General features: G+C 41.2%; 1 protein-coding gene across 1 annotated transcript in view; it reads left to right on the forward strand.

The window, feature by feature from the left end:
- Positions 1–14,431, forward strand: part of DDX21 (DEAD (Asp-Glu-Ala-Asp) box helicase 21) — a 36,077-nt gene that overhangs the window by 2,599 nt on the left and 19,047 nt on the right. The window contains exons 2-9 of the mRNA XM_011991175.1: positions 1,330–1,773; positions 3,872–3,947; positions 5,087–5,265; positions 7,009–7,126; positions 9,342–9,527; positions 11,421–11,566; positions 12,654–12,803; positions 14,341–14,430. Coding sequence (XP_011846565.1) covers positions 1,330–1,773; positions 3,872–3,947; positions 5,087–5,265; positions 7,009–7,126; positions 9,342–9,527; positions 11,421–11,566; positions 12,654–12,803; positions 14,341–14,430 — 1,389 coding nt within the window. The remainder of the gene's footprint in view (positions 1–1,329; positions 1,774–3,871; positions 3,948–5,086; positions 5,266–7,008; positions 7,127–9,341; positions 9,528–11,420; positions 11,567–12,653; positions 12,804–14,340; position 14,431) is intronic.

The following is a 14,431-nucleotide window of genomic DNA, read 5'->3' on the forward strand; positions in this document are numbered from 1 at the left end:
GCAGTGGCGCAATCTCAGCTCACTGCAACCGCTGCCTCCCGGGTTCAAGCAACTCTCCTGCCTCAGCCTCCCAAGTAGCTGGGACTACAGGTGCATGACCATGCGTGGCTAATTTTTTTTGTATTTTTAATAGAGACGAGGTTTCACTGTATTAAGCGAGGGTGGTCTCCTTCTCCTGACCTTGTGATTCGCCCTCATTGGCCTCCCAAAGTCCTGAGATTACAGGCGTGAGCCACCATGCCCAGCCTAATTTTTAAAGTTTTTCAATAGAGAAAAGGTCTTGCTATATTGCCCATGCTTGCCTGGAACTGCTGGCCTCAAACTATCCTCATGCCTTGGCCTCCCAGAGTGCTGGGATTACAGGCATGAACCACTGCACCTGGCCCTAAACTGTCTTTATATAAATTAATTTGCTCTTGTGAGATAGGCAAAGTGCAGAATTCCTGTTTTGGAGTTAAAGGCTGCAGTGAGCTATGATGATGCCTCTGTACCACAACCTGGGTGAAAAATAGAAATTGTCTCTTAAAAAAATAAAAAAATCCCTGTTGTTTTACCTGGGATTTTAGCAGGAAGAAAGAAAAGAAACCTGCTTAACATCATCAATCTGTAGATACATGGCCTTATTCTATTGGAATTGAATTTGGACTTTCTATATTATTGAGTTTGGAGCCTCTTGGAGTATCCTATGAGCTTATCCAAATCCCTTACAAAAATCTGGTTTCCAGGCCAAGTGTGTTGGCTCATGTAATCCTAGCAGTTTGGGAGGACGAGGTGGGTGGGTTGCCTGAGCTCAGGAGTTTGAGACCAGCCTGGGCAACATGGCAAAACCCTGCCTCTACTAAACATACAAAAATTAGCTGGGTGTGGTGGTGCACACCTGTAGTCCCAGGTACTCGGGAGGCTGAGGCATGAGAATTGCTTGAACTCGCGAGTGGAGGTTTCAGTGAGCTGAGATTGTACCACTTCACTCGAACCTGGGTGATAGAGCGAGACTCTGTCTCAAAAAAAAAAAAAAAAAAGAAAAGAAAATCTGTTTTACAACTGTTTGACCCACATGAGTTGAATAGTTACTAAGGGACACTCTTCATTTTCCAAGATGGTAAAACTATTGATATATACTTGTCTCTATATATAGCTAACAAGTGGTTTTTTAAAAAGTTTACTATTTTTATTTTTACCTCATCACAACGTGAAAGTACAAATGTCAAAATGCCTCAGAACTATATTTTTCAAAGGTGAAAATGATCTTGAAATAATCCAGAATTGATGAATTTTGCAAATGTATAAATGCCTTATTCAGTGTTTGTATTTTCCTTTTGAATTTTTTAGAAAGAGAAAAAAGATAAGCCAAAATCTAATAAGACTGAAGAGATAGCAGAAGAGGAAGAAACTGTTTCCCCCAAAGCTAAACAAATTAAAAAGAAAGCAGAGCCTTCTGAAGTTGACATGAATTCTCCTAAATCCAAAAAGGCAAAAAAGAAAGATGAGCCGTCTCAAAATGACATTTCTCCTAAAACCAAATGTTTGAGAAAGAAAAAGGAGCCCATTGAAAAGAATGCGGTTTCTTCTAAAACCAAAAAAGTGACAAAAAATGAGGAGCCTTCTGAGGAAGAAATAGATGCTCCTAAGCCGAAGAAGATGAAGAAGGAAAAGGAAATGAATGGAGAAACTGGAGATAAAAGCTCCAAACTGAAGAATGGATTTCCTCATCCTGAACTTGACTGTAACCCCGGTAAAGCTGCCAGTGAAGAAAGTAACGGTGATATAGATCAGGTAAATTTGCACTTCATTGGGTAGAAGATATCTTTCATTGTTGTTTTAGATAAATAAGTAGGTAACTGCTATATGTAGCCTTTAATTGCAGGACAAAATGTGATGTGTCAGCGCCTCACGGATTGGGGGATACCTTAGGCTAAGTGGAACTTCATCTTAAAAATTAGCATATGACAGGGCACGGTAGCTCAGCTAAGACGGAGCCGTGTCTTTTTTTTTTTTTTGAAATGGAGTCTCGCTCTGCCACCCAGGCTGGAGTGCAGTGGCATGATCTTGGCTCACTGCAACCTCTGCCTCCTGGGTTCAAGTGATTCTCCAGCCTCCTCAGTAGCTGGGATTGCGGGCGTGTGCCATCATGCCTGGCTAATTTTTTGTATTTTTAGTAGAGGTGTGCTTTCACCATGTTGGCCAGGCTGGTCTTGAACTCCTGACCTCAGGTGATCCACCGCCCCCCACTCTCGGCCTCCCAAAGTGCTGGGATTACAAGCGTGAATCTGTTCTCAGCAGACTGTCCTAAAAAAAAAAAAATGGCCGGGCGCCGTGGCTCACACCTGTAATCCCAGCACTTTGGGAGGCTGCGGTGGGCAGATCACGAGGTCAGAAGATCGAGACCACAGTGAAACCCCGTCTCTACTAAAAATACACAAAATTAGCCATGCATGGTGGCGGGTGCCTGTAGTCCCAGCTACTCGGAGGCTGAGGCAGGAGAATGGCATGAACCTGGGAGGCGGAGCTTGCAGTGAGCCGAGTCTCGCCACTGCACTCCAGGCTGGGTGGCGACAGAGCGAGACTCCGTCTCAAAAAAAAAAAAAAAAAATTAGTGTAGTGTCACAATGCTTCCTTTACAAATAAGCAGATACTGTTTAAGCTTAGGGAGAGTCTTGGTCTGCTTATTTGCGAGTCAGTCATCAACAGAAGAGATACAGTTGTGTAAATGGGCCCTAGTTTCCCTCTGAGGGGTTTAACCAAATAAATTATTGGAATTACTGAAAAGGTTGATTGTATAAGTCCTTTTGGTTAGGCCATTAAGTAATCATCCTGGAGTTGAACAGGATGATAAAATGTCTGTCCAGAACCTAATTCTGTTACCTTTCAGAAACTCAGTCATGAAAGAAAAATACTAATTGTATTTAAAAAATTTTTTTTTAGACATGGGATCTCGCTATGTGGCCCAGGCTGGTCTAGAACTTGTGGCCTCAAGCAATAATCCCGCTTAAGCCTCCTGAGTAGCTGGGATTACAGGCACGAGCCACCACACCCAGCTGAAAAATACTGATTCTAATAAATTTTCTTTTTCTGTAGATCATGGTCAACATTTGTAGTTTTTTTCCTGATTATAAAAAATATGTGATCCAGAGAAAATAGAAAATGCAGACATTTTGAAAAGAGAAAGAAATGCTTCCTGGAATTTCACCATTCATTTAGTAAATATTAATACCTGTACTTTTCAAGTGCAGAAGTAATCTTGTTCATTTTTGGTGTTTCCTTATAGTACTTTTAATATATGCATCTATTATTTTTAATCAGATTAGGATTGTACTATGCAATCTTGTATCTTGACTTCTCTGTTTCTATCTAAGCATTTTTCTCATTAAGTATGCTTAATGGTTACATAATCTTTCATATAAATGTCTTGAAGTCTACTTACTACTTTTATTGAGCATTCAGATAGATATCTTACTATCAAATAATGCCACAGTGACTGCTACCTCATAAACGTTTGTTCATTTTCTATGGATGTGTGTATACGAGAGATGCTGCTTTGGAAGAGGGCTAATGACATTTCCAACAGTATATTGTTGTATTGTTGGTTGTGGTTATGGAGTAGATCTTAGTTGAGATCTAGTCACACATAATATACCCAGTATATATTTGCCTCAGATTTTTCTTTTGTTAAGGTTTTATAGATTTATGACAATGTTTCCTTTTCAGATCTCGATTTACCTATCAAGGTTTTTGTGTCTTTTTGGTTGATTTTTAAACTGATGTATTTAGAAGAATTGCTTTAGGATAGCTTGTTTTGTCTCTTTCTCAAAAGGTTCTCTGTTAATTTGTGTAGGTGATTATTGATTTCTTTCTGTGGCCCTTTACTTGATAGGAAATATCTGTGGAACAAAAAGAAGGCGCTTTCTCTAATTTTCCCATATCTGAAGAAACTATTAAGCTTCTCAAAGGTAATGTTCTTGGAAATATCATATGATGTTAGAACGTATTATTTTAACAGAAGCACTCCACTGTTTTTGTTAAGATGAACCAGGATATATTCTTATTGTAGGCGGACACATGCAATCATATAATGAAGTAGGCTTGTGTATTCAGTATAGTACTATAGTAGTGATGGTTCTTCATGCCTCTTAAACAAGTGGTTAAAATTTCTTCAGGCCCTCTGTGGTGGCTCACACCTGTAATTGATTGAGGCCAGGAGTTTGAGACCTGCCTGGGTAACATAGTAACAACCTGTCCCTACAAAAAGTTTAAAAATTAGCGGGGCACATGGTGACACACATCTATAGTCCTAACTACTCCAGAGGCTGAGGAAGGAAGATCGCTTGAGCCCAGGAGTTCAAGGCTTCAGTGAACTGTGATCACACCCCTGCATGCCAGCCTGGGTGACAGAATGAAACCCTGTCTCAAAAAAAATTGTATTTAATACAATATGTATTCAGAAGTGTAATGAATAATGATGCTGGTGAAATTAAGCAATTAGGTGATGCCATGTTAATGTTTTATCTCTTTCGCTTCTGAGGCATCTCTAGGTTAATGAGCCTAATTTATAGGTGTGAACCCAGAATTCATTTAATAATCTGCTTCTGAACTAGCTGACGGACGAGTCGCAGTTACTCAAGTAGGTGCTTCCTAAATCAGGAGCAGCACAGTTGGATTGCAAAGCACCAGATTTTCACGTTTATGGATGAGACTTCAAATATTTACTGTAATTGGGTGCTTTAAAGTTTGCTGATATTTTTCAGTCAAGCAGATTCGTTGCTATCAGAATATTTTTGAGCCAGGTATGATGGCTTGCACATGTAATCCCAGCTGTCCATCAAGCTGAGGCAGGAGGATCACTTGAGCCTAGGAGTTCAAGGCTGCAAGTGAGTTATGATCACACCACTGTACTCCAGAGTGAGTGACAAAGCAAGACCCTGTTTCTTAAAATATATATATATTTGACCCTAACTTTGTAGATGTTGACCAGAAGGTAGAATTCCTTAATTCTGCAGGACCAGAAGCATGAATAGTATACTTCAGTATGTCAGTATGGCTAATATTTTAAGAATTGTGGTGTGAGATAACACAGTTAATTTGTTCATAGGCCGAGGAGTGACCTTCCTGTTTCCTATACAAGCAAAGACTTTCCATCATGTTTACAGTGGGAAGGACTTAATTGCACAGGCACGGACAGGAACTGGGAAGACATTCTCCTTTGCCATCCCTTTGATTGAGAAACTTCATGGGGAACTGCAAGACAGGAAGAGAGGCCGTCCCCCTCAGGTAACTGTCTTAAATACAAGGGCTGTCAGTCAGCACGGGAAAAAACACCACTTGGGCATTGTGTACATACCCTACGATTTTTTATTGAGTTGTTATAGTCACCCATTCTATTTACTGTGGATCTTTATGTGAAAGTAATCGAGGATAATTCTTTTATATTTAATAATATATACAGATCATTCTCTGTATATTTCAATATTTTAATCTTTCCTACACTTTTGATCATCTATATAATTAATGCTTATCATATTTCCTTCAAACCATTAGATGTCCCCGGGGCTCATAGCTTTGGTCGAGTGTCTGACCATTTTTGCCTAGATGGAGAAAGCATTTTTAATAGAAAAGCATGAATGGAAGGAAGGGCAAGTCAGAGATGAAAAGGCCAAGCCCCCATATTAGGGTGAGTCCATTGGGCTCATTTCTAGAGGACTTGACATTTGATAGACATTAACCGCATTGAAATGACTGTGAATGCCCATGTTGTCACTTTGGCTGTGGGTTCTTGCAGTTGTCTTTCTGGTCTAACCTCACTTGCTCACTGGCCTTCCAGTGTCCATGCTCCCCTTTTGTTAATTTGTTTACTGCTGTGTCCCTAGCACACAGAATAGTGCTTGGCCAATAGTAGGTAGTCATTAAATATTTTTTAGATGAATGTATTAGGTGTTCTTTAATCATGTTAGTTTCATACCATTACCCTATTTTGAGGACCTGTAGCAGTTTTTTTTTTGAGATGGAGTTACGTGCTGTCGCTCAGTGGTACAATCTCAGTTCACTGTAACCTCTGCCTCCTGGGTTCAAGCGATTCTCCTACCTTAGCCTCCCAAGTATCTGGGATTACAGATGTGTACCACCATGCCCGGCTAATTTTGTATTTTTAGTAGAGTTGGGGTTTCACCATGTTGGCTAGGCTGGTCTGGAACTCCTGACCTCAAGTGGTCCGCCCACCTCAGCCTCCCAAAGTGCTGGGATTACAGGCATGAGCTACTGCACCTGGACTTTTTTTTTTTTTTTTTTTTTTTCTTTTTTGAGACAAAGTCTCATTTTGTTGCCTGGATTGGCAACAATAGTGTGGTGGCGCAATCTCAACCTCCGCCTCCCAGGTTTAAGTGATCCTCCCACTTCAACATCCCGAGTCGTTGGGATTACGTGTGAGCCACCACACCTGGCTCATTTGTAGTTTTAGTAGAGATAGGGTTTCACCATGTTGGCCAGGCTGGTCTTGAACTCCTGACCTCAAGTAAAGCCACTCACCTTGGCCTCCCAAAATGCTGGGATTATAGGCGTGAGCCATTGCGCCTGGCCAGCAATTTCATGTTTTTTTTTATATATATATAGATCAAACTCATGTTGCTCTAGGATTCAAAGCCCCTTACATTGTTGGCTTTACCTTACTTCTCTGACTTTGTTCTGCTTCAGATGTTCTCTGCTGTAGAGGTTAAGACTACAGGTTTTGGAGCCCAATTGCTTGAAGGCTCTGCTCCTTCTTAGCCTTTGGGGTTTAGTCAAGTTATTTATCCTCTAATACCTAGCTCAAAAGGTTGCGAAAATTAAATCAGAATAATACATATAAAGAATTTAGTAGAGTCTAAGATCTATTAGACAAAAATATTAGCTAATGTTATCATCATCATCAGTGTTAGACCTTGTTCAAGTCGTTCTTTTCCTGGAATGCTATTCTTTAAGAATTAGATTAAGAAACAAATACTACACAGTAATTCGAATTCAATTATTTTTCTTTATCAGGTACTGGTTCTTGCACCTACAAGAGAGTTGGCAAATCAAGTAAGCAAAGACTTCAGTGACATCACAAAAAAGCTGTCAGTGGCTTGTTTTTATGGTGGAACTCCCTATGGAGGTCAATGTGAGTACATTAAAAAAGTGAGGGAAGTATAATGCCACCCATTGTTGACTGCTCTTATTGGATTTCTTTTAACCTTCACATCTGGCTTCTCTACATGGGATAGTCGTTTATGGGGATTTTCTTTTGCCATGGTTTAAACATGGTCAAGAACATGGTCCTGCATGATGATAGGCAAATCCTGTATATGGTTCTTAGTACTTTTATCTATTTATATTTATCTAGGGGCTACAAAGGTAACTTATTGAACCCAGAAAAACAGTCCATTTGGGCTCTAGGAAATAGGAAGTCAGAATTCAAGGTTACTCTTGTCTGTTAGGACCTTGGGTCTGTCCCTCTTTCTGCATGGTTGCTTCTTTCTTGATGTATGCAGGCTTTCTTTCCTTGGGGCTCAACAGCCAGATGTTAGAGTCTCTGCTCTTGTATTCCATTACTTCCCAGTTCAAGGCCTTGGAGCTTTATTATTAGAGCGGATGTATAAATTAGGAAGGGATTTAAGGAATTAAAAAAAATAATAGTTTTGGCTGGGCGCAGTGGCTCATGCCTGTAATCCCAGCACTTTGGGAGGCTGAGGTGGGTGGATCACAAGGTCAGGAGATTGAGACCATCTGGGTAACATGGTGAAACCCCGTCTCTACTAAAAATACAAAAAATTAGTCGGGCTTGGTGGCAGGCACCTGTCGTCCCAGCTACTCAGGAGGCTGAGGCAGGAGAATGATGTGAACCCAGGAGGCGGAGCTTGCAGTGAGCCGAGATCGCGCCACTGCACTCCAGCCTGGGTGACAGAGTGAGACTCTGTCTCAAAAAAAAAAAAATTCATAGTTTTGGCACACAGTCTTACGGCTATTTCTTTTCAGCTTTGGCAGAATGAATATAGGGTTTGGCACCAGAAAAGCTTGAATCTAGACTCTGCTCACAGAGTAGCTATTGTGTTCGAGTTGCTTAATTTTTCTGTGCTTTAGTTTCCTCATCTATAGAAAAAGATTACTAAACCTACCCTGCAGGGATGTTGTGAGGATTGGGTTGGATAATGTATATAAAGTGCCTAGTATTATCCGTAGACTGCAACAGCAGTTCAGTACAAAGCTAAATTATTATTACCATCTCATCGCAGTTATATTGAGCTTCATTTTTCCAAATGTCTTTATATATCCTTGGTCTATTTGCTGTTTCATTATGTCTCATCCTCCCTATACCTGTTTACTTTATAGAAAGTTCCTATTTCTGTTAGATTCTTATTCGTACTCTGCGAAACCTTGATACTTTCCTCCAGCCAAGGAAGTAATTTCTTTCTTTTTTTGTCTTGAGACAGAGTCTCGCTGTGTCGCCTAGGCTGGAGTGCAGTGGTGCAATCTTGGCTTACTGCAACCTCCGCCTCCCGGGTTCAAGTGATTCTTCTGCCTCAGCCTCCCGAGTAGCTGGGACTACAGGCGCGTGCCACCACGCCTGGCTAATTTCTGTATTTTTAGTAGAGACGTGGTTTCACCATATTGGCCAGGCTGGTATCGAACTCCTGACCTTGTGATCTGCCAGCCTCAGCCTTCCAAAGTGCTGGGATTACAGGCGTGAGCCACCACACCCGGCTGGAAGTAATTTCTTTCCTGGTGCTATTGTCCTCCAGTAGTGTACATTTCTTCCTTTTCTTCCCTTCCATTTCCCCTTCCCCTTCCCCTTCCCCTTTCCTTTCTCACTCACTCTGTGGCCCAGGCTGGAGTGCAGTGGCGTGATCTCGGCTCACTGCACCCGGGTTCAAGTGATTCTCCTGCCTCAGCCTCCCAAGTAGCTGGGATTACAGGCACCCGCCACTGCGCCTGGTTAATTTTTGTAGTTTTAGTAGAGATTGGGTTTCACCATGTTGGCCAGGCTGGTCTTGAACTCCTGACCTCATGATCCACCCACCTTGGTCTCCCAAAGTGCTGAGATTACAGACGTGAGCCACCACGCCCGGCTGCATATTTCTTTTATGTCACTTTATACACTAGATGGTCACTTCAAATATTTACTATAATTGGATGGTTTAAATTTTGTTGATATTTTTCACTTCGAATGTTTTTCCCACTAGATTAGGAGTGTCGTGAGTATCTTTATCATTATTAATTACTTAGCATATTACTTTGTACTTGCAGGTATTTAACAAATATTTTAGAATAACAATACAGTTAACGGTGGTACCCCAGACCGATAAAAACCCAGAAAATCTTGTCATTGTTTTTTATAGTTGAACGCATGAGGAGTGGGATTGATATCCTGGTTGGAACACCAGGTCGTATCAAAGACCACATACAGAGTGGCAAACTAGATCTCACCAAACTTAAGCATGTTGTCCTGGATGAAGTGGACCAGATGTTGGATATGGGATTTGCTGATCAAGTGGAAGAGATTCTAAGTGTGGCGTACAAGAAAGGTAATCCACAAATTCAAGAAGCTGATAAAAAAGACCAAAGGAAGGGTGGTAACTAAATAATTGTCTTTATTTATTTATTTATTTTGAGGCAGAATTTCACTGTCTCACTCTGTTGCCCAGCCTGGAGTGCAGTGGCATAGTCTTGGCTCACTGTAACCTCTGTCTCCTGGGTTCAAGTGACTCTCGTGCCTCAGCCACCCGAGTAGCTGGGATTACAGGCACCCGCCACCACGCCTGGCTAATTTTCGTATTTTTAGTAGAGATGGAGTTTCGCCATATTGCCCAGGCTGGTCTCAAACTCCCAGCCCCAAGTGATCCGCCTGCGTCACCCTCCCAAAGTGCTGGGATTAGAGCATGAGCCACTGCGCCTGGCCTGGTGACTAAGTAGTTTTCTAAGAGATGAATAAAGCCTTGGGAAATTGGAAGGGGGCTTATTTTATCTAGAAACTTGGATTTTAAAAAAAAAAAGTCTTTACTCTGGGATTAAAGCTGGTGAGGAAAAAAAAAGTCATGATTTATCATATAACCACAATGGGGAAGACTTGGGAAAGTAAAAGAAGAAAAATATCATCTTCTGTCATCTTGGTGTGGTCTACTTTTGGTGTATTCCTGAAGTTTTGCATTTTATTGTATATATGTTGATTATACTCTGACTATACATATAAAAATTCAGCAAAAATACTGTATGAAGTGGTTGGCCATGATTTAATTCTACTTTCTGCCTATTTTGATTTTTTATTCAATATAAATAATTCTGTTTAGCCACTTTTATATGGGTAGCTTCTCACCTCAATATCTGGAATTGGCTTTTTTTTTTTTTTTCTTTTGAGACAGGGTCTAAATCTTTCACCCAGGCTGGAGTGCAGTGGTGGGATCTTGGCTCATTGCAGCCTCCACCTTCCAGGTTCAAGCGATCCTCCAAGTAGCTGGGACTATAGGCGTGCGCCACCATGCCCAGCTAATTTTTCTGTTTTTTGTAGTGATGGGTTTCACCATGCTGTCCAGGCTGGTCTCGAACTCTTGGCTCAAGTGATCCTCCCTCCCACTTTGGCCTCCCAAAGTGCTGGGATTACAGATGTGATCTACCACAGCCGCCCTTTTTTTATTTTTAAGATAGGCCTTCACCCTGTCACTCAGGCTGGAGTACAGTGGCACCATCATAGCTCACTGCGTCCCTGAACTTCTGGGCCTCAGCTTCCTGAGTAGCTAGGGCTACGGGGGTGTACCACCATGCCTGGCTAATGTTTTTATTATGCATAGAGACAGGGTGTCACTGTGTTGCCCAGGCTTGTCTTGATTCCTGGCCTCAAGTGATCCTCCTGCCTCTACCTCTGAAAGTATTGGAATTACAGGCATGAGGCACTGTGCCTGGCCTGGAATTGGTTCTTTAGGATAGATTTCCAGAAGTGGAATTACTGAACTTAAAAGTGTGAATAATTCATGCTCCTCAATATATATTGTCAGATTCTCTCCAGAAGGGTTTGACCACACTTCTATTTGGAATGTTTGAGAATGTGATGTCACTCTTAAGTAGAATTGAATAAACAAAAATAGTAGCTGGACTCAATGATTGGACAAGAATTCTAAATTCATAAAATATTAAGAATAGAAATCTTAGAATATATTTCATTTGTAATTCAAAGCCTAAATGGTCAGAAAGCAAAATAACTTTCAAGTACTTTCACTATTTTAAGGATCTTTTAGATAAATTACCTAGTGGTTTCTTTGCCCATTGGGAAACCTCTGTCTTCCAGTTTTGTGTCCTCAGTACCTGACTTGCCTCAGGTGGTTGCTGGTGAACATTGATGGACTGTGGAAGTGTTAGGTTAGGTGGAATACTATGTAGGCTTGTTTGGATTATTCATACTGACTTTTTTTTTCCCCTCCTCAAAGATTCTGAAGACAATCCCCAAACATTGCTTTTTTCTGCAACTTGCCCTCATTGGGTATTTAATGTTGCCAAGAAATACATGAAATCTACATATGAACAGGTGGACCTGATTGGTAAAAAGACTCAAAAAACGGCAATAACTGTGGAGGTAAATTATTTACTTAGTTGCCAGAATATAAAATTGTATATTATTATTTTCTTGTCTGTTAGTATTAAGACTGGCAAATACTGTTTTTCCGGATAAATACTAAATCCATGTGAAAAGCCAAGGAAAGATATATCTATTTGAGCTGTATATGAGATCTGTGTTTTTATTTTTAGTTTTTGTTTTTTGAGATGGAGTCTCGCTCTGTCGCCAGGCTGGAGTGCAGTGGCGCGATCTCTGCTCACTGCAACCTCTACCTCCTGGATTCAAGCGATTCTCCTGCCGAAGCCTCCCTAGTGGCTGGTACTACAGGTGTGCGCCACCACACCCAGCTTAATTTTTGTATTTTTAGTAGAGATAGGGTTTCACTATGTTGGCCAGGATAGTCTCAATCTCTTGACCTTGTGATCCGCCCACCTCAGCCTCCCAAAGTGCTGGGATTACAGGTGTGAGCCACCACGCCCGGCCCAATATCTGTGTTTTTAAAATTTCATCATGTGATGGCCTCATTTCATTTCAGAATAATTTGGAACTTAAATCTATCTGAATTATGTAAACGTAAATCACACTTACAATTTAAACATTAGAGGGCAGCAGAGAAACCTAGTGCTTTGGGTTTAAGCTTAAAAGTGTTGAAGTTTAAAATTTCACTTTGATTCTGATACCTAGATGAATTAATTTCACTGAGGAACAGACCTGGATATTAATCTACAGATTGGATTTTTAAGTAAATGAAAGGGCAAAACATACAGAAACTTGTTGGTTATTTGGTTTCCTGTAGAAAGCTAGGGAATGGCATTTCCTTTCCAGCATTTTCCTGGTTGTCAGAAAATAAAGTTAGGTGCTCCTTAGAGAAAGGGGAGAGGCATGGGGAGATGGGCAGATCATGTTGCTTTCTGCTTTAATGACTTATTTAGGTTTTTTTCTCTCCACAGTGGTGGCTGCAGATAGCTCTTATCAGGCTTGAGTAGTTGTTTCCAAGAGCAAGACATTAGAACATTAGTGTTGTGCTCATTGATCATTGTGTTGTGATTTTAGTTTCCAGCAAAGCTTTACTAACTAGATGTTTTTTTTCTTCTTCTTATATAAGCATCTGGCTATTAAGTGCCACTGGACTCAGAGGGCAGCAGTTATTGGGGATGTCATCCGAGTATATAGTGGTCATCAAGGACGCACTATCATCTTTTGTGAAACCAAGAAAGAAGCCCAGGAGCTGTCCCAGAATTCAGCTATAAAGCAGGTTGGTCCTTCCCCTTATGCCAGCAAAGCTGGGGATATCAACAAATCTTCACCTTGGGCATATTTGCTCTCGGTCTAATTTTCATTCATTCAGTGAATACCAGTTTAGCTTCTTTTAGTTTAGAAATGAGAGGAAGCTACTTTTTTTTTTTTTTTTAATTGAGGCAGAGTCTCACTCTGTTACCCAGGCGGGAGTTCAGTGGTGTGATCTGGGCTCTCTGCTTCCCTGAGTTCAAGTGATTCTCCCACTTCAACCTCCCAAGTAGCTGGGGTTACAGGTGGGTACCACCACGCCTGGTTAATTTTTTTTTTCTTTTTTTTTTTTGAGATGGAGTCTCGCTTCTTTGCCCAGGCTGGACTGCAATGGTGCGATCTTGGCTCACTGAAACCTCCACCTCCTGGGTTCAAGCGATTCTCCTGCCTCAGCCTCCTGAGTAGCTGGGATTACAGGCACGTGCCAGCGCACCCAGCTAGTTTTTGTATTTTTAGCAGAGATGGGGTTTCACCATGTTGGCCAGGTTGGTCTTGAACTCCTGACCTCAAGTGATCCTGCCTTGGCTGCTCAAAATGCTGGGATTATAGGCATGAGCCGAGCCACTCCACCTGGCCAATTTTTTGTTTGTTTGTTTTGGAGACAGGTTCTCACTTCCTTTGCCCAGGCTGAAGTGAAGTGCACTGGCGTGATCTTGGCTCACTGTAGCCTCAACCTCCAGGTAGCATGCACTACCATACCTGACTTTTTTTTCTGGAGGGTGTTTTATTGTTGATATAATTCATGTGCCACATATTACCATTTTAAAATGTACAGTTCAGTGGCTTTTAGCATAATCATGAGGTTGTGCCATAGTCACTACTATCTAATTTGTAAGACTTTTTTTTAATCATCAACTTTTAGGTTCAAGGGTACATGTGAGGATGGGCAGGTTTGTTACATAGGTAAACGTAAGCAAAGATGGCTTGCTGCACAGATCATCCCATAACCTATGTATTAAGCCCAGCATTTATTAGCTGTTCTACCTGATGCTCTCCTACCCACCCTCCACTAACTTTATTTTATTTTATTTTTTTATTTCTAGTAGAGACCGAGTCTTGCCATATTGCCCAGGCTGGTCTCAAACCCCAGGCTCAAGCAGTCTACCTGTTTGGGCCTCCCAAAGTGCATGAGCCACTGCACCTGGCCTCACTTCTTTCTGATAATTAGAGTGTACATGTTAGAGCTCTTAATCTGTCATGGCATCTCACCGTACAAATGAGGAAAGGGTGGCTCAGACCTAAGGTTACACTGACAAAATAGGTTTGATCACTCTTCTGTCATATTCTCAACTTCAATAAGTAAAGTTGGATACAGTTGGAATTGATGACTGAGGATCTTGAAATAATATTGAGGCTTATCCATTCAAGACACATTTTCCCCTTTGTAATGTTTTCAACAGGCATATCACCAAAATATGAATGTCTTTTACAGGCCTAACTGATTATGAGAAAAAGTACTTGTGTTGTTGGAGCTGGTGTTCTTACATCCGTTTATTTATTGGCAGGATGCCCAGTCATTGCATGGAGACATTCCACAGAAGCAAAGGGAAATCACCCTGAAAGGTTTTAGAAATGGTAGTTTTGGAGTTCTGGTGG

Source organism: Mandrillus leucophaeus, unplaced genomic scaffold, assembly GCF_000951045.1.
Source record: "Mandrillus leucophaeus isolate KB7577 unplaced genomic scaffold, Mleu.le_1.0 Scaffold39, whole genome shotgun sequence".
Taxonomy (NCBI): Eukaryota; Metazoa; Chordata; class Mammalia; order Primates; family Cercopithecidae; genus Mandrillus; species Mandrillus leucophaeus.